Genomic DNA, 24,929 nt, shown 5'->3' with positions numbered 1-24,929 from the left:
GACAAGTGTATGTGCGTGTGCGTGTTTAGATCATAAATATTATATAATATGTAAGATGAGAAGTGGAGGGATGTTATAAAGGGCGTCCACTTTAAACGGGGTTCCAACGGCTATCATACGAACACAATAGACATTAAAGACCTAATGGATAGAATAACAGTAGAAGCGTTCAGGCTTTACTTTCATGTGAAAAAGATAATCTATTAAAGTTGTGGTTTGTAGTAAATGTTGGGGGGGGGGGATAATATTAAGATATGTATACTATCATGTACTTTATATATTTATACATAGCTCAATGTCTACTGGTGTCTTTATACAGTATTAAATTATTATGATTTGTAATTAATTAATTGGGGTACAATATTTTTTTAAAATTCACTCAGTGTTGAGAGAGGAAGAGAAAACTTGGGAAAGAGAGTGAAAGAGAAAGATAGAGAGATGGATGCGATTTTATTTAGAACCGCAGAATTTGGATTTGGTCAACGAAACAGTGATAGATAAATAGATAGATACGTAGATAAATAGAGAGATAGATAGATAGATAGATAGATAGATAGATAGATAGATAGATAGATAGATAGATAGATAGATAGATAGATAGATAGAGAGAGAGAACGAGAATAAGATGAGTGAGAGTAAGAGAGAGAGAGANAGAGAAAGGATAGTGAGAGAAAGAGGGGGAAAGGTGAGTAAGTGAGAGAAGGAAAGGTGAGTGAGTGAGAGAGAAAGGTGAGTGAGAGAGAGAAAGGTGAGAGAGTAAGTGAGAGAGAGAGAGAGAAAGAGAGAGAGAGTGAGAGAAAGAGAGAGAGAGAGAGGGAGAGGGAGAGAGAGAGAGTGAGAGAGAGAGAGAGAGAGAAAGGTGAGTGAGAGAAAGAGAGTAAGGTGAGTGAGAGAGAGTTAGGGAGTAAGGTGAGTGAGAGAGAGAAAAATGAGTGAGAAAGGGAGAGAAAGGTGAGGGAGAGATAGGAAAGGTGAGCAAGTGAGAGAGAGAAAGGTGAGTTTGTAAGAGAGGGAAAGGTGAGTGAGAGAGAGAGTTAGGGAGTAAGGTGAGTAAGAGAGAGAAAAATGATTGAGAGAGGGAGAGAGGAAAAGGTGAGTGAGAGAGAAAGGTGAGTGTGAATGATGGGGTAGTGAATGTGAATTGGAAAGAGATTAATGTTTATATGACAATTGATAAAAAATAAATACTTAAAATACATGCACAAAAAAAAACAAAAAAAAACGAAAAATATGAAGAACGAAAGATATCACATTGCCATCTGCAGAACCAGACACCTCCAGTTTGCAACTAGAGGAGGCAGCAATTTTTACCCAAGGGTTAGGAGTACAACTGAATGGAGCTTCATGTCCAGTTGAGCTCTAGTTAGGAGATGTTTCCAAAGTTATATGTGGTTTAGATCATCCAACATATGGGACAGTTAAGATTAGACTTCTGGCCGATCTAATAAAGATATGCTGGACATAGTCCAGATTCGTTAGAACTCTGTGGATAACGATAAATTCTTCTCATGCCAAGTTACGATTTTTAAACATAGCCATGATTCTTGTGAAGGATGTTTACATCCGATGGCTTTTGGATAAATGCATTTCTTTATTGTGGTGGATACCAGGAACTTTAGGAGTTCCTCCTGAGCCTTTAACCCACATCAGAGATGTATTGTGACCATCATTATTTAAATCGTTAATAATTTTTTATTTCCTCAATGAATAATTGACTATCATCACAAATAAAAATAATCACATCACAGTTGTCTACTCTTTTCTTAAATAAATTTAAAAACATGTGGTAATAATTTGTCTTTTATTTACTTGTTGTTTGTACACTTTTAAAAAATTTAAAAGATGGATATTGCCAATTCGATATTGAGTATTACATGTTTGTTTTTGCATCTAAGTTCGTCTAACGCTCTCGAGAGCAGCGTTTTTGGGAAAGTCGTAAGAGACAAGATAGTCGGTGGGAGAGTTCCTATTTTCGGAGAATATCCATTCATTGTCAGTATAAGAGAAAAAGAAAACGGTCGGAGGATATGTGGAGGAAGTATTGTAGCACCGATATTCGTTATGACTGCGTGTCACTGCGTCTGCTTCGAGAAAGAAGGCGAAACGGTGGCCAAATCGCCTGAAACCTTGGTGATCATAGCGGGCCTTCAGGTCTTTCCGGATGTGGGGACCGCCGCGGAGGATTCCATCTTCAGCCAGTGGCGAAACGTGTCCGATATCTTCGTCCACCCGGGCTGCAAAAGGAGCCAGGACGTTTTCGGTTGGGACGGCGACTTCGCCGTGTTGACCGTCTCGACTAAATTAATCTTCGGAGAGCACATCAAACCTTTCAAGATCTTCGGCCTAAACAAAGCCGCCCTGAGGGAGGGAATGGACGATGTCATGGACAAAGGCGAAGAGTGCACGCTGATCGGCTGGGGTTCTTCGTCCATCGCTTCTAACAAATACAACGCCGATGTGCTCAAAGCCGTCCAGGTGACAATTATAGACTACTTAAAGTGCCAAAAGGAGTTGTGCTCTTTTCAGAGAATGTTTTGCAATTTTACACATTAGACGGATTTGCCTTCAGCCTGTCTTGAACGCGTCCGTCTGCACTGGGGATGGAGGCGGACCCCTCGTCTGCAGGGGCTTCGTCTGGGGGATCCTCAATTGGTCGCCCTCATGTGGAAAACCTCAGACACCGATCATATTCTCCAAAATCGAGGATCACTTGGAATATTACCTTAAATTTATTTTCGCCGTCTCATCCTCCCCTAGCTCCACACGTTTGAGTCTAGCGTCCTTTGTTTTCTTAACAGTTTCCTTCAATATCGCATCTGTTTTATTAAAGAATGAGCAATGAAATGGTATACTTTCTTTCTACAGAAGGTAGCTTAAGTTAAAATTTTACTAATGCTCAAGCAAATATATAACTATAACTCTCGTGAAACATCCCTGCATATGAAGATTTTATGCGTACAATTCCGTGAACATACGTTCGTTTGATAAATAAAAAACATGAATTTAAAGGAGTGATTGTCCAGGATTTTCACTCTGTATGTTTTATTTTTTGAGGGAACAAAAATGTAAAATATGCGAAAATGGCCCAAACTGTGACGAAAGGGCCTTACTGTCGTTCCCTGCTTATGTCCTTGACGTCACGCCTTCTATCGTCTTTACCAGTCAATGACAAAACTTTTTCAAAATAATTTTCCATCCCCGAAACCAACAATCAAACAAATGTTTGTCATCATCAAATACACGCTGAAAAATAAACTGGATGAAAGAAGAAGAAAATAATGATTTATATGAAAAAATGGCTCAACCAGAGGTTTTTGAAAAATAGTAGTTTTTATGAAATGAAGGTGTTTTTCCGCATAAACATGTTCCTTGCGTCATTATAGCAGTTTGACACAGGCGAAATGAGCATTAGATCGAATGGGCCTTACAGCCTCTCCCTACTTATACCCTTGAGGTCGCACCTACTATGGCTTTTTCTACTGAATAACAATTTTTTTAAAAATAGTTTTTTTTATCCCCGTAGCCGATAACCGAACGAATGTTTTCGTCTTCAAAAATAGGCTGAAAATTATACTGGGTCAAAATAATGATATGAAAAAATGGCTGACCAGAGATTTAAAAAAAAAAAGTTTTTATGAAATGAAGGTTTTTTCCGCATAAAACATGTTCCATGCGTCATTATAGCAGTTTGACACAGGCGAAATGAGCATTAGATCGAATGGGCCTTACAGCCTCTCCCTACTTATACCCTTGAGGTAGCACCTACTATGGCTTTTCCTACTGAATAACAATTTTTTTTTAAATAGTTTTTTTTATCCCCGTAACCGATAACCGAACGAATGTTTTCGTCTTCAAAAATAGGCTGAAAATTATACTGGGTCAAAATAATGATATAGAAAAATGGCTGACCAGAGATTTAAAAAAAAAGTATTTATGAAATTAAGGTTTTTTCCGCATAAAACATGTTCCATGCGTCATTATAGCAGTTTGGCACAGGCGAAATGAGCATTAGATCAAAAGGGCCTTACTGCCTCTCCCTGCTTATACCCTTGACGTCGCACTACTATGGCCTTCCCTAGTGAATGACAATATTTTTTTATCCCCGTAACCGATAACCGAACGAATTCTTTCATCTTCAAATTTTGAAATAGGCTGAAAGTTAAACTGGGTCAAAGTAGACGAAAATAATGATTTATATCGAAAAGTGACTGCACCAGAGGGTTTTAAAAAATAGAAGTTTTTATGAAATTAAGGTTTTTTTTATAGGCGAATGAGCGCAAAATCGAACTGCCTCTCATTAGCTATTTTTAATTTTGCTCAGATTGACTACAAACTAATATTTTTCACTTGTTTTTTATATTATTGTTTTAGTTCTAGGTTTAATATTTAAACTTTTATCTTACCGATTTCCTACATTTAATTAATAATTACCTGCCCAACAGAAATAATTGTAAATCAACATAAAGGCACATAAGTTTTGGGGTTTTCCAAGGGTCGATGTTAAGGCCGATCTTGTTTAATATCTCTATAAATGCGATAGAATCGATGCCGTCAGTAATGAGTTATTATTTAGTTATTAACGCCATATTTTTATTAGTTTTCTAGTGGCCTATCAGACCTAATAACAGTAAAACTGAGGCAATTTTATGAAATGAATGAATAGAAAAATCTCCTCTCTTCCAACTTTGCGTTAAAATTTATTAAAATTTGTTTCTTCTTCCTTCATATTTTCAAAGCTAGTCGGCCTGTAATCAATATGATCAATGTCAGGGCATTTTCAAATCCCACTTGGATGAATGTGAAAAAAATGACCCACGTGGAACGAAGAACATTTTCTCTTCAAATAAATGATTGAATAAATGTAGGTTAGCAAAAGAAATACGAGACAGGTCTAAATCGATGATTAAGGCTGTTATTCGAATGGTTCTGCATTCTCTCCCATTGTTGTAAGGCTTTGTATCAACGGTTTCGAGTGACTCACCTGTTTTTGCAATAATGCAAGATAAGCTGACTTGGCTTTTCATTGAAAGTTGAACAAAATCAAAATATAAGTGCTTTATCTTGGGGCCACGGCTGATAACAAAAATGACAAACAAAACCTTCAAGATGCCATATAAAAGATAAATAAAAATAAAATAAATAAAAAGTTTCTTTCAAGCTTTCAAGAGCCGTTATTCTATTTTGCATTCACCTACTCAATTTGAATTTTTCGTAATGATGTATGTCTGTAGGTAGTAAAAACATTTTTTCCTAACATTAACTATTTGATATTTACAACCGATAGACGAAAATCCACTGGTACCGAATATCCTTCAATTGACTGCCATTACCAGTAAATTAGGGGGGGTGTTGAAAAAATACAAAGAACCCATTTGATATACGGGTAGATTCAAAATAAATAAAAGGCGAGTTTTTTTATATTGTGATAAGTCACTCCTGATCTCATGTCTCAGTTTGCCAAGCAAAATCAAAAGTGTTTGTATACTAAGAAAAATCAACTTTCGAGCACTTCGGGCTTTTGATTTTAAACAAAATTCACGAAAAAAGTACAAAGAAGTAGATGATTACTTAAAAAGTGGATTAAACGCGGACCAACTTGCCAAACGAGGGGCTGAGCGTACTAAATCGAGTCCGAAGAGTTCACAGGCACAGAAGATCCGTCGTATTGACCCAAGGTTCTGCATAATCAAAGGTTCTTCTTGTTTTATCTTAACTTTCATTAAGTAGAAATTTTAAATAATCATAAGGAAACATGGAGAATCTACAGAGAAGAACTATCTTCTGAATCTCTGACTACGACGAGCAGAAATATCATATCTGTATCTTATGTATATATGTATGAAATATGTAAATATCTTAACCAATACTTTGCGAATTAACCAAGAAAAACAGGTCATCTGTAAGAACGAAATGTATGCTAGGGCGTCCGACAAACCCATACTAGATCTAGCCTTTATTAAATATATAATGAAATAACAAACATTGAATACCTAATAAAATTGTAAAATACGACATCGGCAGAATAAAGAAATAAAATGAGTTAAAATACCAAATTTAGTTTTGCTAATTCAAATGATTCATAAGAGTGCCAAGTGGCCTATGATTTAATTTAATTTTATACGGAAATCGCATGTTTAGCTACTTTGGAATAGTATCCAATCACATGCTTATCTCCAAACACAAGTGTTTGTATGGAGAGAGANTAAGAAACGGAGAGGGAAAGAGAGAAAGAGAGAGAGAGAGAGAGAGAGAGAAAGTGAGAGAGTGTGAGAAAGAATGTGAGAGGGGGAGAGAACGATGGATGAACATTAATACCATATTAATCTATGTAATAAAAAACAAATAATTTCAAGATTTGTGACAATAATAATCGCTTAAAAAATGTTCGGAATTATGTTAATTTAAAAAGATAAGATATTAATTGGTCCAAGTTAATTTATCTCCAACAGGACGTTATGAAATTGGTTTCAAATTGTTTTTGTTTTTTCTGTGTAATTATTGTTGTTAAATTATAGTACTATCACTTCTATCTTGTTCAGTACTATCGGTGCATTATTATAATGAGTTCAACAATATGTTATTTTTATTTTTGTTATTAACTAAGATAAACTGTGTGCTGATTTTGCATAAACTGTTCTAATCCGTTGAATGTTTATTGAATAGTAAAAAGTTTTTTTTTGTTCCCCCCCAACTAATTTCGATATTTGTGTGGACAAGTTATTGATTACATTTAATTGGGTCAATTATTGCATGGTCATAAAATGGTTAGCATTTTTGTTCGCCATGCTGCATTCTCGCTGCGTCGTCTGTTATTTAATAGATTTGGATCAACTTGTGTAATCGTAATACGTGTTTTTTTAATCCTAATTGATAAATTAACGGTTTTCTATAGTAAATACTGAATATGGATCAATTTGTACTAATTATAGAACTATAATGGATTGACTCAAAAATAAGTTTCCAATTTGTCCAGATCTAACATTTATTTTTTATTTAATAATGCCAATTGAAGAACAATAATAATTAACTAAACAAATTAATGAAATTTTTATTTAAGTAAATAAATCTATACATTAAGTTATGGTGGCGTTGCCCGGCGGCTCATCACTAGAAAGGGTTCGAATCTCAGCGTCCCTGAATTTTGTCTCTGAAGGGCTGTGTTTAAACTAATAGGATTGACTTTTTAAAAAATAAAAGATAGAGATCGGGTTATGCAAAGTGTTGGATATATAATTATAGTTATATAAATCAATTGATATATAATTTAGACAGTTTTAAAGTCAAACTATAACTAAAAACAAAAATATCGAAATAAACTGGTTGAAAGTTCATTAAAATAAAATAAACACAAAGGAAATTAGCAAAAAGTGAAAGAAGGGGAAAAGAGATTGACCAAAAAACGTCGTAGACACAAACAGAAGAATAAATAGACACGATAAAATTAACAAAGCCTGATGAGGAGAAAATGTATTAGAAAATAAAAACAAAACTCTCAAAATAATTGGTGGAAATTTCTTTATAAAAATAAATAAATAAATTTTAGAAAACTATAAAGAAAATGAGAAAACATGCAAAGAAGTTGAAAAGAGGAAGAACAGAAAACGTCGTAGATACAAGCAGAAGAAGCCAACAAGATAAAATTAACCAAGCCTGACGGGGAGAAAATTCATTTGCAAATGAAAACTTGAAATTATCAAAATAAAGTGGTTGAAAGTTCTTTAAAACAAAAATATGGATGAAATTAGAAAACAACAAAAGAAGAAAAGAGAAAGAACAAAAACATCGTAGATAAGGACAGAAGAAACCCACACGATAAAACTAACAAATAATATCTGATGGGAAGAAAATGCACTAACAAATAAAAACAAAAGTACCAAAATGAACTTTTTTTTTTCAATTTATTTAAAAAACAAAAAGCAAACAAAAGAAATTAGAAAAGAATCAAAAAAAGAGGAAAAGGGAAAGAACAGAAGAAACCTACAAAATAAAATTAACAAAGCCTGATGAGGGGACAATGCTAAAATAAAAACAAAACTATCAAAACAAACTGGTGGAAAGTTCTTTTAAAAAGCATGAAAAAACTACAAACAACCAAAGAAGAGGGAAAGATAAAGATTAAAAAACATCATAGATAAGGACAAAATAAACCAACATGATAAAATTAACAAAACCTGAATAGTGTAAAATGCATTAGCAAATAAAACAAAATAATCAAAATAAACTGGTTGAAAATTCATTTAAAATACAAAAAAGTAAATTACAAAATAACCAAAGGAGAGAAAAGAAAAAGAACAGAAAACATGGAAGATAAGAATAGAAAAAATCAACAAGATAAAATTAACAAAGCCTGATGAAGGGAAAAATAATGTATTTGCAAATAAAACAAAATTAACAAATTCTAGTAGAAGATTTATTTAAAAAACAAAACACAAACAAGGTAAATTACAAAACAATCAAAGAAAAACGTAACAAAAACATTAACGTAAACAACCAAATAATAGGAAAAGAAAAACACTAAAGAATATCGTAGATAAGAACAGAAGAAATCAGCTAGATAAAATTAACAAAACTATGAGAGGAAAGTGCATTATTAGCAAATAAAAACAAAAATATCAAAATACATTGATTGAAAATTTATTGATAAAGCAAGAAAAAATAGGAAATTAGAAAACAGTCATAGAAGAGGAAAAGAAGGCCTAAAAATCACCACAGTAGGTAAGGATAGAAAAAAAGAACAAGATAAAGTTAAGAAAGCCAGATGTGGAAAAAATGCGATATCAAAAACAAAATAAACCTGTTGAAAGTTCATTTAAACAACCAAACAAACATAAAGAAGCTGAATACAACTCAAGAAGCGGCGGAAAGAAAGAAAAAAGATGTACATCGTAAATAAGAACAGAAAATCAACAAGAAAAGATTAGCAAAGTCAAGGGAACCGGGAGAAAATTAGGACCGGATAATGCACATAAAAATCAAATGTAACAAATTTAAATTTTGACAATTTTTGAAGGATAATAATCAGACAAACACACAATGAAAAATATTCTCTGCTTATTTTCTTTGTATTACTGCTGACTTTTTTAAACATTGGATATCTGAGTCAAGTTATTCAACTAATGGAATCTCCGTTTATTTATTTATTTTTTTTTCATTAAAAAGGGGATTAAGTTTTGTGCAGTTTAGTTTACTCATAAACGGGTAAACCTTATTTTTAAATTTCTTAATTGTCCTGTTTATCTCGATCTATTATATCTTGATTTGGATAAAGTTAATCTTGTTTGTTAGAAAAGTAGAAAAAGGGGATTTCGATCCAGGTAAAAATTGGACTTGATGGGATTAACCAAAAAGTCGTTCGGTGACGTAGTGAAAGAGATAAGGACTCGGCTGGTATAAAGGGACGGACTGGTTCCCCGTCCGGCATTTCAAGCCCCCACTCAGTGAGACGTTCGTGTCTCTCCTTTCGCTTTCAGCAGTCAGTGAGCACTGAGCAGTGGTCAGTCAGTCTCGTTTTTCGTGTTTCCGACTTCGTCAAGCCGGCCGGACGCATCCGCTCTGACTTGGAAGCGTGGTGGAACAAAAACAAAACACAACAACCTGTGGCCTTTAGTGAAACATGTGATAAGTTTTAGTGTTAAAGAAAAAAAATCTTTCGATTGTTGACAGTAAAACATTTCCGTGTCTTGTGCATCCTTTGAGTTTTTGTTTTGACCGAGGATGGACTGCCAGATGGATCAGGTTTTCGCCCGTCGGCTCCTGCACCAGCAGTCGAAAATAAAGGAGGTGTACGTCGGGAAAAAGGGGTTTCAGTTGGAAAATTCGGAAAACGAACTCGGAGCCCAGGTCCAGTTCCAGTTGCCCAAGCCGATTTTCCACTCGACGCCGGCCAGAGGCGGATTCTCGAAAACACTCTTGGAAAACAACGCAAGGACGAAGAGGTCGAGAACAGCAGACAGGTAAATAAATTAAATTAAATATTTATTTTTTTATTTTACGAGGACGTTCAACAGGTCTCGGGTTGTCTTTCGCACGCTTTGCGGGGTTTTTTCAACCCCCGCATCGCCTTTGTTTACGCTCCCTGTCTTGTTTTTCTTATCCGTTTCGATTTTCGGCCGTTGCGATTTCCTTTTTAAATTTCCACTTGTCCCCGTTCTTCGCCCCTTCTCTCGCCTTTAAAACGACGAATTCGATTAAATAAATTTGCCCCGTTTGAATTATTCATTGGCCCAACCGTTTTTTCTTACTCTTTTCCATTCTTAATTCAAAGAAACTATTGTCTAGTAGATTAAACACATAAAAAATATATTTTTAACTTATCTACGTAGATTCCTAAATACACTGAAAAGTTCTTTCATATTGACAATAAATTTTGAATAAAATCGCGTTACAATTAATTTATTGTAATTATTCATTGGAAAACTATTGCTGTAAGTGTTTGTAAGGTGTTCCATATTTTTTTGTTTTATTTTTAAATTGAAATTTATACGCTGTTGACTTTCTTCTATAGATTACTATAAATAGAATTGAATTGAATCTTTTGAATAAATTAATTGGTGCCACATAGTTTTGACAAACAGAGAAGTCATTTTCTATTAACAATATATTTTTGAATAAAATGGCTTTGTAATAACAATTTACTATAATTATTCATTGGAAAACTATGGCTGTAATTGTTTGTAAAGTGTTCCATTTTGTTTTATTTTTAAATTGTAATTTATACACTGTTGACTTTCTACTATGGATTTCTATAAATAGAATTGAATTGAATCTTTTGAATAAATTAATTGGTGCCACATAGTTTTGACACATAGAGAAGCCATTTTCTATTAACAATACATTTTTGAATAAAATGGCTTTTTAATAATAATTTATTATAATTATTCGTTGGAAAACTATGGCTGTAAGTGTTTGTGAGGTGTTCCATATTTTTTGTTTTATTTTTAAATTGAAATTTATATGCTGTTGACTTTCTTCTATAGATTTCTATAAATAGAATTGAATCGAATCTTTTAAATTCATTGTTGCCACATAGTTTTGACACACAGAGAAGTTATTTTCTATTAACAATACTTTTTTAAAATACACTTATTTTTAATAATAATTTATTATAATTTGTTGAAATCATGAGATGCGATCAAGAATGAGGTAATTTAGAAAAACACCTTTTTGCCGTCGTTTCGACCTTTATTCGGGCCATCTTCAGGCCAAATTTTAGATTAAAAAAAATGAATTTATACAATGCTAGAAAATTTTATAAAAATAAAAAATGAATTTGTACAATGCTAGAAGATTTATATTAAAAGAAAAATGAATTTATAAATGCAAGAAAATTTTAGATTAAATTAATCTAAAAATTTTTTGCATTGTATAAATTCATTTTTTTTAATCTAAAAATTTCTAGCATTGTATAAATTCATTTTTTTAAATAAAATTTTCTAGCATTGTATAAATTCATTGTTTTAATCTAAAATTTTCTAGCATTGTATCTACTCATTTTTTTTCTTTAAATCTAAAATTTTCTAGCATTATATAAATTAGTATTTTTTCCTCACCTCGTACATTTATTTGTAAAATTGAAACAATGTTTATAAATCCCAGGTCTTGAAGATGAAGATCGAAACGTTGGCACAATAAAGAAAGTGTTTTTCTAAAACCTATGTCACACCGGACCACATCTCACGATCTCCGAATAATCGTTGTACATAGAAATGTAGTACATACATGTTTCAAGATTAGACTACAGACAAGAAAATTAAGACTTCACCTAGAAAAGTTGATATTTTTGACTTGTATTTGCCTATAGCATTTTGCATTTAAATTTTTTTCAGTTGGTTTGTACCAAATTTTAACAAATTCTTTCTGACTTAAAGAATTTTGTTTTGTTTTAATGGTCCCAAATAGATGGATTACAAATATTTAACTATTTGATAGCAATCTTAATTTATTGCTTCTAGATTCTTGGTGTTGGTCCCTTGCCACAGGTCACTTATATGGGGAAGTCTCATGCCTGAATTTTTATTAATACTACTGTCTTAGAAAATATACTGTCATGACAAATTTTAATCAAAAATTATCCAAAAAGGCAGATAAAAGTTTAAACTTTTTTTTTTTGCCAATGTACTTTACAAATGGATTACATAACTTCTAGTGTAACTTTGACGTTGCTTGGACTTTTTTGTCGTTGATTATATCTGCGAATAGTTAATAAAATGATAAAATAAAAAGGACATTTTTAGATAAATTTTTAATCGTGAACACAAGCTTTTACTGATTGTTTTTTTATCATTTTGCTTGAGAAATTGTATTCTAATTTTATTGCCTCCTCAAGCGATTGGAAGCTATGAATCATCACATTTTTAAATTAAATAATATTATGTTTTTTAGATATATACCAAAGAGGTTGTGTTCAAACTGGCAATCGAGATTCTCCCTTGAGAACGATTCGGACGAGGAGAAGGATGAAAATTCCAATAAAGAAAAGACAACAGTAAACATGTCTACTCTGGAGAGTGGGCGAGTATACTCGAGTCTTCTTAAAAATGAAATCCTCGACTCGAGCATCGGAAGTTTGAATAACACATCAGGAGAATCGAAACTCTTCCATTACTCGCCAAATAATAGATCAAAGGAAAATTGTTTATCTCACACACTGTCTCCAATTGGTGCCAGCAGTCAGCGGCTTTTGTCCTCTCCTAAATTTGAAAATGCCAAAATAGCAACTGTTCCTTTTAAGGTAATTAAAATTTGAATACTCTGAAAAGTTAGTTGAATTTAATAATTGTTACTGAAATTTTTTAAAATTGAGTTTTGTTAATATTCTTTCTCTATTTTACAGGTTTTGGATGCACCCAATTTACAAGATGATTTCTATCTAAATCTAATTGACTGGTCCTCACAAAATATTTTATCAGTCGGTCTCGGCAATAGCGTTTATTTTTGGTCAGCAGTATCAAGCCAAATAACAGGTCTCTGTGAGCTCTCTGAACATGGCAATTCAGTTACGTCTGTCTCTTGGAATCCATTTGGCACTCATCTGGCAATTGGTACAAATCACGGTTCGGTGCTTATATGGGACGTTGTAAGTGGTAAACAAATCGACAGGCTGACAGGACATTGTGGAAGGGTCGGAACTCTCTCTTGGAACACAGGGAATTTCCTCACGTCTGGCGGCAGGGACAGAAGCATAATTCAGAGGGATTTGAGGGCGAGGCCGAGTTCTAGGAATGAAAGACGCCTTTGTGGACACAGGCAAGAGGTTTGCGGTTTGAAATGGTCTACTGACGGTCAGCTCCTGGCCTCAGGAGGAAATGACAACAAACTTCTCGTCTGGGGCCTTCACTCGAATGAACCACTATTTACCTTCTATGAACATACAAGTGCAGTCAAGGCGATTTCTTGGTCACCGCATAACCACGGCCTTCTGGCGACTGGCGGTGGCTCTGCAGACAGGACGATTCGTTTTTGGAACATGATTACCGGGCAGAGCCTTCATTTCGTTGATACAGGGTCTCAAGTTTGCAACTTGGCCTGGTCGAAACATTCATCCCAACTAGTCAGCACTCACGGTTATTCTCAGAATCAAATCCTTCTATGGAATTACCCTTCTATGACCCAAGTGGTAAAATTAACTGGCCATTCTCTCAGGGTACTTTACCTCGCCCTCTCCCCCGACGGAGAAACAATTGTTACCGGTGCTGGAGATGAAACACTTCGGTTTTGGAATATATTTTCAAAAACGCCATCCCGCCAACGGCCTCCTTCCCAAGTCATGCTTTACACAAATATCCGTTAATATATAAGATATACAATCAATTTGTTATACAAATAAAGTATATATTTTTTACCAAATTTATATTTTAATAGTTAAATGTAAGCAGTGTACTGTTAAGTTTAATATTTAGGGTACCATGTTTTTAAAAACAATTTTATAGATTAGCCTTTTTTAATTCAAATACAAAATAATCTGCATATTTTTGGGGAGGGGGAAGGTTATTAAATGTGTTTGAGAAAAAAAATTAAATTCTAAATTTTCTTTCAATTCTGAACGAAATAAATTGTTGTAAGTATTCGGAATCAAATTTGTTCAAAGGAGTAAACATCGTGCCATTTAATGAAATTAAAATTCAGCTTTTGTCAAATTGTAAGCTTAATTTAATTGAAAATGTTTTCTTTTAATGAAAAAAAAAAAAAAAAAAAACGCAATATGTAAATAAATACAAACATAAAATGAAAAAAATTAAATCTAGAATTATTTTATAATAAGGAAAACAATTTCTGATTACATGTATTCATAGATTTTTTTTTTGTATCAATGCTCCTCATCAAGGCCAAATTATTTGTTGTTAAACAGCCAAGAAAGGAGATTGTAAGCCTTGTGGCAAAAAGAAAAGAATTGTTTTAATACCAAATATAAATTTATTATAGTTTTATTTTTTTTTTGTACCCTTTTGAATTCTATTTCAAAATTATAAATTGTTCATAAACCTTTGTAAAAAATTAAATCAATCATTTGTGCAATAAAACTTTGTCGCAAACTGCCTGGTGATGCTAGTAGAATTGATTGAATGCTTTGTAAGCAATCTGATCTACCTCGTCAGCATATCTCCATATAATTTGGTCAGACAATGGTGCGTCAGCAATTTACCATCTTTGGTGGCTGTCTTTGTTCATAAGCATAAGATATGTTGTTTTATTAAAAGAAAGATCTATTCTCTCAGTAATTATATATAATTTGACAACAATCATTAAAAAGGGCTTAATTTTAAACCTTTTTGAATGGGAGTTAGAGTGTGTTTTAACCTGAAAAAATTATGGACTTTTAAAATGCAATTAACAATTCTTTCTAACAATTTTTTGACAATGTTGCCATTAAAAGAAGAAACCAGTGATACATTAAATTGCCAATGCAAATTTTGTTTTGATTGGCTCAAACTTGAAATATTCATTTATAACAAAGTAGTTTACTGTTTGATTAATAATTTTTTAAAACGTTCCTGTCATCCGGGAGGGATTGATGTGAACTAACTGTTGGGTTGTCATGGATGAGGGTTCTTAATCATTTTACAAAACTTTCTTGTTATATTACTATTAAAATTCCATGGGTTATGTCAGGATTCAAACCAAGACCACTAGTGTGGCAAAACGATGCTGTTAATACAAATGCAATGTAAAATTTATTTGCTTGAATCCTTGAACTTTTTTTGTTGTAAATTTACACACAATAAAACCAATCATCACTTTAGGTAGAAAATAAATATATAACTACAAAAGTGTGGTAGGTCTGCAATGTGATTAGCTTTTAGGAAAAGAGTGTTTAAAAAGTCAAGTTCATATCCTGCATCTAGCATAATAAAAGCTCAAGCTAAAATTTTAGTTTTAACAAAGTAAAGTTCAATTTGTCATCAAAATGCCAAATTCTGCATATGTGAAGTTGCTCGATGTGTCCCACCTTAATTGAAGGAGGGACATTCATCGGCTCCATGTAGAGAGCAAGGAGGAATGCTACCTGACATGAGAATTGTGCTTGGGCAGCGAGTCTTTGGGTCACCTCTTCCAATTGTTAGAGAAAACAGGGCTATTGTATTAATACTGACAATTTTGTGTCTGTAGTGTTGAGAGTGAATGTATTTATTAGTGTGAATGTTTAGTGTGAGAGGGTCTATGGTGGAATAATGGGTATCCCATAACCTTCAATTAGATTCGTTATATCATATGTATAGAGGATGATGTAGGCATATTGAGTACTCCATGACCCAAATTGAGTGAATGGTATGTAAATAGGAAAGAATAGAGCCCAATCTTGCCAGCTGGATGAATTGGAACGAGTTCTGACCCTGGACTGCCAAACCCTGGGTGGGCGATTCTTGAGGCATTGCGAATAGTACTTTAGATCTCGTCTTGTTTTCCTTTGTGTAAATTGAGTGTATGTACTAGCATGGTTGTGCAGTGTGAAAGGGCCAATGGGTTATTGAGTACCTATCAACCCTCAAATAGCTTAGTCATATAATTTCATCTATATGCTGATGGCACAGCTTTAAATTCACTGTCCTGCTAACAACATCTCTGAAGCTATCTCTCTGCTCAACCAAGATCTTCATTTTCTCAATCAATAGTCAAGTAACGACATCATTATTTTAAATCCTAACAAATCCCAATCTTTATTGATTTCCAAAATCACCAATTAATAAAGATTGCCTAGCCCCACCTTATATTAATGGCTTCTCTATTAATTGTTGTCCTAAAGTTATTATTTTACTATGGTTAGGGATGCTTAAAAAGGTTATTTATTTATTGTATAAATTATTACATTTCTTAACTGATTGGACATTACTGCTTAACGAATTAACTTTCAAGTTCCATCTTACCATTCCAGAAGTCAAATAACATTCTCCATCGATTACCATAGAACTAATTATGCCAAATTCAGTTTTATACCAAGAACAACAAATTTGTTAAACCATTCAAAAATAAATATAGATATATTTAATGTCAGTTTAAGCAAATTTTATTATTAGAAAATTAAATATTGTAACATTAATATAATTAATATTGAATTTGATTATAATTAGTAATTGGTAATTATATAGTGTTAATCTGGAATCATAAGTGCAATAACATAGGTCACTCGAAAATCTCACAACTATTGAGTAAGGTTAACGGTCAATTATTAAGTGTTAGTGATCAAAAGATTAAAACCCCTTCAGGGAAAAAGCACTTTCAGGTAGTCACCCCTTGTGATTATAATTATAGTCTGGATGATGACCATCGTAACATATACTGCTACACAGATGGATCACTTATCAAAGGTAGAGGGAGTGGTGCAGGAATCTACATACAAAAATTAGGACTCAGCATCTCCTCCCCTCTTGGCAATAACACCCCCGTTTTTCAGGCGGAAATCTGGGCCATCAATGTGTGTTGTAGAACACTTATGGAAAATAAAATTAAGGGAAAAGATATTAAAAATTTTCTGACAGTCAGGCTAGTCTTAGGTCATTACAAAAAGATTTGTCAACCTCATGTCTGGTGGAGGAAACTATAGATCTTATAAATAGGATCTCTTTCAGGTTACTGGGGCATGAAACAATTTCTTAGGGAGTGGAATTTATCCCCCGGACACAGGCAATCGAAAGAGTTTGTTAAGGCGATCAAACCAGCAGAATCGAAATGGCTATACTATATCTCAAGGAAGGGAATTAGGAGGCTGATAGGTATTCTGACGGCCCACTGCCCACTGAGAAGACACCTCTTCGTAATAGGTATCCTACCAGATCCCTTTTGCTGTTTTTGCGAAATAAAAGAAGAAACGGCAAGGCACTATCTCACAGAGTGTGATAGGTATGCTAGGTCTAGATTTGAAATCTTTGAAGGAGAAGACATCATCAAATCACTTCCTGAGATAAAATGGTCCAAAATCTTGGGGTTTGTGAACAAGTCCAAGAAGTTTATGCAAGACACGTGAGCCGACCAAGTACCGGACCTTTTAGGGATGGGGTACGAGTCTACCCAGGCATTTAACCCCTCAGGTCTTGGTCGCCCACCCTGCATAATATATATAGTGTTAATACATTTTCAAATTGTTCATTCTAAATTGTTTGTTTTATTGTTGTGTTTCTTTATTGTTATAAATATTTTTAAATTTACATACAGTTATAACTTTAATATTTTATTGTATAAATTTGTAATTGGGCAACTGTAAATAAATAAACTATGTTTATAAAACTAAATTTATTTTTATGTTTTGTATATGTAATGGGCTTAAAGGCTGTTTGTACCTTTAAAATGAAATAAATTTTTAATCGGGTAATATTGCAATTGTAGCTTAATCGCTGGATTGTTCCCCCCAAAAAAATTCACGTCAAATTATATATGATTGAATATATTAGCCTAATATTTTGTAAATAATGAAATTTTCATCTTAAATTGTAAAAAAATAATATTTTTATTCAACTGAGAGGGATAAAAGTTCATGTTTATGCTGGTTTAATTTGAATATTTTCAATAGGGTTTGTATCAAATTAGTGGTGTTTTATTTTAATGGTTTTAAAATCAAATATTTTGGCCAATTTTTATTAATTTAATTTTAATAAAATTTAGTCTGTGGTGATAGATCAAGGTGTGCACAAACTCAATTAGAAGAAAGGAGGTTTCTTCAGTGGTTGAATTTTGGCTGTTCAACTGGTCTATCAATCTGTGATAAGCTGTAATTCAAATGTTGTCATCAAATTTGTCCCTCAGCAATTTTGGAGGTGAATATTCTAAAATGACGTTTATAAAGTACCAACATATATATTTAAAAAAACAAATTCGCAGCTTGTTTTGGTTTTATTTTAATTCAGGACAAATAATTAGGTATAGAGTGATGTGGCAGAAAAATTATTAATGCAGCTCCGTTTGTTGAAACAACCTTTAAGGATGTTTCAACTTTCTGTCCAATTCAGGGAGGCTGGCTAGATGGCTTTCGACGACAGGAAGCCTGGAGGCGAGCAAAAAGCCCGTCAGGACTGCGGTGATGATGCTCAATATGGGTGGGCCACAGACGGGCGAACAGGTCGGCGAGTACCTCCATCGCATTATGACAGACAGGGACATGATCCAGCTACCCGTGCAAAGGTAACATGGAGGTCTCTCTTCCGGAACAAATTTTACGGAGTGCACGATCTGATTAATTGGTATCAATCTGTGTCTTGTGATGATGTGTTGTATTTGCGTTTTTGATCATCTAGTTTTGGCCTGACTGGTTTGGTCAGATGTGTTATTTCACTCACACATCACTGAAGATGATAAAATGCTGAAATGCATCTGACTGACCAAATCAGACATATGACCAAACTTCATCAGATAATACACTAGACAAAAAACCATTCCAAATAATTATTGAAAAGAAAGCTAATTGGAAATATAAAGCAAAAGAAGTTAAATCAGGAGCTCTTTGGTATACGGACAGTTCAAAAATGAGAAATGATAAGGGCATGGCTACAATAGGGTCTAAGTTTGAGCACATGTACCTCGGCCCAACTATGACCTTTCAAGCCGAACCTGTCCACATGAAATAAACAAAAAACATCGCAAAAGTGCAACAATAATCATTCTTTCAGACTGTCAGGCAGCTCTAAAGGCTCTTTAAGTACCTAAAAATACTGGGATCCTTTTAGCCTAAGCCCAGTTATGAGGGAATCATATGTAATGAGAAAGCTATATATGATATATTCGCTAAAAAAAAGAGCCTCAAAATAACTCATAGGCCAAAATATATTGTTTGACATAAAATACAGCCACATACAGGAAAAAAAAAAAAAAACGTAGCTTTGGAATTAAGAATAAAAACAATAGAAAAAAAAGAATAGTGCAATAATTAGGAAAAAGCTGTGGTTCTTAGGAAAACTGTTCGTGAACCACATAAAATGGCGGCAGCCAAGTGGATAGCGTGCTAGATCTTTGGCTCATAGACACTGGGGTCGTGGGTTCAATTCCTACCACCCCTGGCCTTTTTCATGCTCCCCTTACCTTCAAAAATACATATATCAAACTCATCTCTGGCCAATGTACCATATAAATACACCATAGAAATGGGGAAAAAAATCCACACAAATCTTGATAATATACCCCTGAAAATAATTCTTTACTTAATAAAATAAACGAATAATTTTCAGGAAATCCATTAGCAGAGATTGGCACACTCGACAAAAGTGCTAAAGCTACAAATCCTTATGACTTCATTTGGGGGGAAAAGTCAAATAGGGAAGGCAGTGTCGAATGATGAAATGACCAAACTTCATAAGTCAATTATTAAATCAGACTGACATGCCATTGTTACGTTAGAACCCAACGGCAAACTCCTCGTTAGTGAAAACCTCCTTACAACACGACATTACAAACCATTCTATAGGTATAGCTGGCTGACCCTTGACTCTTTCTAAAATGTCGCAGAAAATCCTTGCTGTGTGATGCCTGGTATTATCATAGATTAAAAATAAAATCAACATAAAATAACACATAAAATAATGGAATATCTGCTAAATGAGTATCTCACATCCTGTTAATGAACCCTTTATGGGGACCTGGAGTGAAAATATCTCAATATAATATAATTCCCTTTTTCCCAGACACTCCAGTCTCAGAGAAAACTCTGATGAACACTCTGGATCAAGATATGTTCTTGAAGAAAAAGCAAATTCAGTTGTTACTCAAGCTTTCGACCTATTTTAAAGTAATCATCAGAGCAAAATAGTCTTAAGTATGTCTACAGATGGACATATTGATGTTTTTTTACAGGCGATCGCAAATTTCTTTGAAGATGAACTCAGTCCAAACTTTGACAAGGATTGTTACAGCTCTCACAGTCAGAATTTGCCTATATCTTCAAGACTATACCTAGATCCAAAATGTTCGTGAGTGAAAAAAAGCAGTCGATACTTGAACACGAAAAACAAGATTTTAACCCAATCTTTCTCAGCTTTATCTTTTAGACATGTGTATTATTCATGGTTATAGACGGAAAGATTGTAGCTATGCATTATAGAGACTAGGGTTCTAGAGTACCAGTGGGTACTTTTTTCAACATTATTAAAAAACCCTACTGGCTTGACATTATCCATCTTTCAGCAATGCAATGATTCCAGCTGAATCTATACTCTTTTAATCAAAGGTCAAATGCATAACTTGTAGCAAAGAAGCAATAAAACTTTTAAAAATCATACTAAAGCTTTTTTGACCTTGTTGTACACCAAAACAAACTGTGGAAAGGAGGATTATTTAAATATTAGCCTAAGACAATTGTTCAAACTGTCCTAGTTTGTTTATTCTCATTCCTTTTGTCTTCAATTCTTTAAAACTGAAAAATTATAGTGCAAATTTGTGCTAGGTACAAAATTTAAAAAAAAGTAAAGTGTAGTAGATGAGGGATCGAACTACTTTACAATAAAGTACAGAACCGCTAGTGTGGCCAATACAAGTTGGGCACCCTCTTTTGGGCATCTTGTAGACCACACAAAAAAATTACATAGTTTATTAATTAACCATATTTTAACTAAACATGTATTGAATTGAATGGTTGTGCAATATTTATTTTTTAAAAATTTTCAATTTATTTGATTAAATAGAAAACTAAGTTCTTACGGTAAACATAAAGGCCCAGATTGAGGAGTTTATGGTTTAAAATTTGTTTAATCCAGTGGCTGAGTGGCTGCCTGAAGATTTCCAAAATTACAATTACTATTTCTTCTTTCTTTGTTTTTATTTTCTTTTTGCATCCAGGGGCGGTGTTAAAATGTTAAACTTATAAAAAAAAAAAACACAGTTGCCAAGTTCAACCTTGAGTTTACTCAGGAGTATGAATTTAGCTACTAAAAATTAGGAACCTAAATTTTAGTATAGGCAAAAGTAAAAATTTCAAGGATCATCTTGGTGATTTTTTTTCATCATTGGTTTTGCTACTACAATTCTGCTTGTTTTAGATATTTATGATTTTATAGATCAGGTTTTGTTAGTTTTATTTCCAATTTTGTTTTTACTAGTACATTAGGCCCTTACATTGCAAAGAGAAGGACAGAGGAGGTGAGGAAAAAGTATGAAGAGATCGGAGGTGGTTCTCCTATTCTTAAATGGACAAAGAGGCAGGTAAGTGACTGTAGTCCATTTTGTATCATTTGACTTGGATCTTTGTTTTTCATTTAGGGCGAGCTGTTATGTCAAAAATTAGATGTTCTGTCTCCGTCGACCGCACCGCACAAATATTACATTGCATTCCGTTACGTCGACCCGATGACAGAGGAAGCTTTGGAACAAATCGAAAAGTAAATTTTATTCTTCCAAACGATTAATAATTTTTAATAAAATATTTGTCTTTTTACAAAGGGATTTGCCAGAAAGGGTTGTCATTTTTTCCCAGTACCCCCAATACAGCTGTGCAACCACCGGATCAAGCCTGAACGCCATTTATACCGCCCTCTCGAAGAAGTACGTTTTAAATTCCATTAAAATTTAAATCTGATTAAAAAAACAAAAACATTTTTATTACAGAGAATTGAATCCTAAGATAAAATGGAGTCTAATTGACCGCTGGTCAGCACATCCACTCTTAGCCAAAACTGTTGCCGATCGGATAACAACAGAATTGAAACAATTTCCTGTAGAGAAACAAAAAGATGTCATAATACTCTTCTCTGCCCATTCTCTTCCTCTTAAGGTACTATTGCTATTAATTTTCTGTTTGGATATTCTATTAATTATTTATTTAAATTCAATTATTACTGTCCTATTCCAAGTCCTTGTATGTAGGAACTTTACAATTTAAAATTAATATAAAATATAAATAAGAATTCGAACCATTAAAATAGTTTACAAAGCATAGTCATATGGCTTAATGCCAGGGTAATGCAAATTTTCCCTGTCAAAAGCAAATGACGTAGATCGTCTTATTTAACATAATTTATTTTCAAGGTATATAAACTGGGGCATTTTGTTATTTGCTCATTATTCAGATGTTCTAACAACATTAGGGGTATAAGGAGGGTGAGGTGAGATGCTGACTCCTCCCATTACAGGGGAATTTGGATGGTGTCAAACTCAAAGAATATTTAGCATTGTTTTACTGCAGCATTACTTTATTCCAGTTCCAATGGATTAAAATGGGATATTTTCATGTGTTCATGTCAGGGATATAAACAGGGTGAGGCATGATGCTGACTCCTACTATTGCTTTAAATTTTGCCTGTGCAAAACAAACAATATGTAACTCACTTTGTCTTATGCAGCAATGCTTTATTATCGGTCTCATAAAGCAAAATTTATATGTTACTTGACATCAAGGGGTATAAACAGTGAGGCAAGATTCAAGTTCAACCAAATGGAGTTTAATTTTTTTTGTCTAACCAATCTAGACAATATCTACATTTTCATAGATTATTTTATTTTATCACAAGTATAAGATAGTGGCTTATGATGGCATTTAAAACCCTTGGCTTATGCTCTAGAGTGTAGACTGCTTCAATAAACACTGATGAGCGAATATTCACAGCATTAAAACGCTGTGCTATTACAATAAATATCACTTTTCTTTCCAAATGGATTAAAAAATTTTTCCTTGGACATTCTCATAGGAATTTATAACAGAATGTTAATACAATTCAAGTTTTCTTAGAATAGGCTTTTTTTTATCATTAAAAATGTAACGTTAAGGTTTCAGTAAATAGTTTGAATAATAGAATTGACTGCAGGCTGTGAATCGCGGTGATTCTTATCCGAGTGAAGTTGGTGCAACTGTACAATTAGTTATGCAGGAGCTTGGAAACAGCCAGCCGTATTGTCTTGTTTGGCAGTCGAAAGTTGGCCCCCTTCCTTGGCTCCAACCTTACACCGATAATGCTATACGAGGTGATCCAATCATTTTTTAATGATTAACCGTTTTCACAATTTTTTTTCTTTCTTTTATAGATTACGTTAAACAGGGTAAAAAGAATTTTGTTTTAGTACCAATAGCCTTTGTAAACGAGCATATAGAGACGTTGCATGAAATGGACATCGAGTATTGCAAAGACCTCGGCGAAGAGGTAAATTATTGAATATTAAGCTTAGAAAATTTCTTGTCATTTTTTTCTTTTTTAAAGCTTGGCATTGAGTGCATACGAAGGGCTGCAGCACCCAACGACCATCCACTTTTCATTTCAGCTTTGGCCGATGTTGTGACATCCCACCTAAACTCTGACCAGCGGATCAACCCGAAATTTTTGACAAGGTGCCCACACTGCCGGAACAAGAACTGCGAGGAGTCGAAACAGTGGTACAAGAAACTCTGTCAATGACCCTTGCCTAAAATCAAACATTTAAACTACAAAGTGGATTAGGATTCTTATTTTTCATTTCTAATTAAACGTCAAAGTTAAACTTTGACCTCTACACCTGAACGAGTTATGCCTTGAAAAAAACTGCATTACTTTGTTTTTCCAACAATAAAATTAAATAATGTTGAATTTTAATATTTAGTGTTGACAAAAAATGTATTTGTTAAACTTTTTGTTAAAAGTAAAAACAAAGCACCACTTACGTCTAAGGCTGAGTGTGTATCTAATACCTACTTTAAGGAAAAGTTAAATAAAAGAGGTGTTTTGTATTCTCTGTTATTTAATAATCACCTTTCTCCAAACTACTTGGTATTTTTGAAATTGTTCAATAAGAGTGGGAGGATTTAGAATTTTGAAAATTTCTGTGGGTAGGTGATCCTGTAGTTTTGATAGTAACGATTATCCTGTATGGTGTTTTAACATACCATATATTTTGATGGCATAATACCAAAATATATCTGACATACCAAAAGCGAGGATAAGTAGAAAGGATGATTGGTGTCTTGGAGACAACTAAACTAAGATTTAGAATATTCCTATTTTTTCTTTTTGTGTAATTGTTAATAAAAAAACCTATTATTTTACTTTTTAGGCCTTTTTTTAAAGGTATAATTTAGATGAAAATTTTTATTTGTTCTACGTTTCTACAACTTGTGCCATTTTCAAGAAATTTATTCCTTAAAACATTTTAAATTCTTAATATTGTTTTAACAAAATAAACTTAGTTTAAAACATGATTTGCCAAAAATGAATTTTTTTTTTTTAAATTTGTCTTTTTGTGAAAACAATTGCCACAAATTTTAAATGCTTTAAGTAATAAATTTTGTGTGGTGGTTAGTGACCGTTAATCAATAATTTAATTATTCAGAAATCGTTAGATGCGGTCTGGAACCAGATTTCTGAATAAGTAATAAATTTTCTTGAAAATGGCACAAGTTGGTCCACACAAAATAAATCAGCTAAAAACATATTTTAAATTTTTGTTGGGAGGCGTTGGAGGCAACCTGACATACAAATGTTTTTTTTCCAAAAACACTGACACCCTGAGGGTTCACACAACGAATTGTCATGATTTTTTGTCGAGTGAAGTTG

General features: G+C 33.4%; 3 protein-coding genes across 4 annotated transcripts; all 3 read left to right on the top strand.

The window, feature by feature from the left end:
* The first annotated feature begins 1,793 nt into the window (after positions 1 to 1,793).
* On the top strand, positions 1,794 to 3,491 carry LOC106662037 (ovochymase-2-like). The gene has a single exon (XM_014385838.2). The coding sequence runs from the start codon at positions 1,843 to 1,845 to the stop codon at positions 2,551 to 2,553; it is 711 nt and encodes a 236-aa protein (XP_014241324.1). The 5' UTR covers positions 1,794 to 1,842; the 3' UTR covers positions 2,554 to 3,491.
* Positions 3,492 to 9,418: 5,927 nt separating this feature from the next.
* On the top strand, positions 9,419 to 14,194 carry LOC106661959 (fizzy-related protein homolog). Its single transcript, XM_014385740.2, has 3 exons — positions 9,419 to 9,953; positions 12,382 to 12,730; positions 12,833 to 14,194. The coding sequence occupies exons 1-3, from the start codon at positions 9,715 to 9,717 to the stop codon at positions 13,787 to 13,789; spliced, it is 1,545 nt and encodes a 514-aa protein (XP_014241226.1). The 5' UTR covers positions 9,419 to 9,714; the 3' UTR covers positions 13,790 to 14,194.
* Positions 14,195 to 18,125: 3,931 nt separating this feature from the next.
* On the top strand, positions 18,126 to 24,106 carry LOC106661986 (ferrochelatase, mitochondrial). Of its 2 annotated transcripts, none has more exons than XM_014385778.2 (9): positions 18,126 to 18,245; positions 18,411 to 18,609; positions 21,513 to 21,615; positions 21,673 to 21,791; positions 21,853 to 21,954; positions 22,018 to 22,183; positions 23,214 to 23,370; positions 23,431 to 23,546; positions 23,604 to 24,106. In XM_014385778.2, exons 1-9 carry the CDS (start codon positions 18,209 to 18,211, stop codon positions 23,796 to 23,798), a joined length of 1,194 nt encoding a protein of 397 aa, XP_014241264.1. In that variant the 5' UTR covers positions 18,126 to 18,208; the 3' UTR covers positions 23,799 to 24,106. The 2 variants fall into 2 exon arrangements, with proteins under 2 accessions (XP_014241264.1, XP_014241265.1); XM_014385779.2 differs by having other exon boundaries at positions 18,144 to 18,245; positions 18,438 to 18,609.
* Positions 24,107 to 24,929: the final 823 nt, after the last annotated feature.

The sequence above is a fragment of the Cimex lectularius genome, unplaced genomic scaffold (genome assembly GCF_000648675.2).
Source record: "Cimex lectularius strain Harlan isolate CLEC.00 unplaced genomic scaffold, Clec_2.1 scaffold59, whole genome shotgun sequence".
NCBI lineage: Eukaryota > Metazoa > Arthropoda > Insecta > Hemiptera > Cimicidae > Cimex > Cimex lectularius.
Note: the sequence above shows the minus strand (reverse complement) of the source record. Positions and strands in the feature narration are given on the sequence as shown.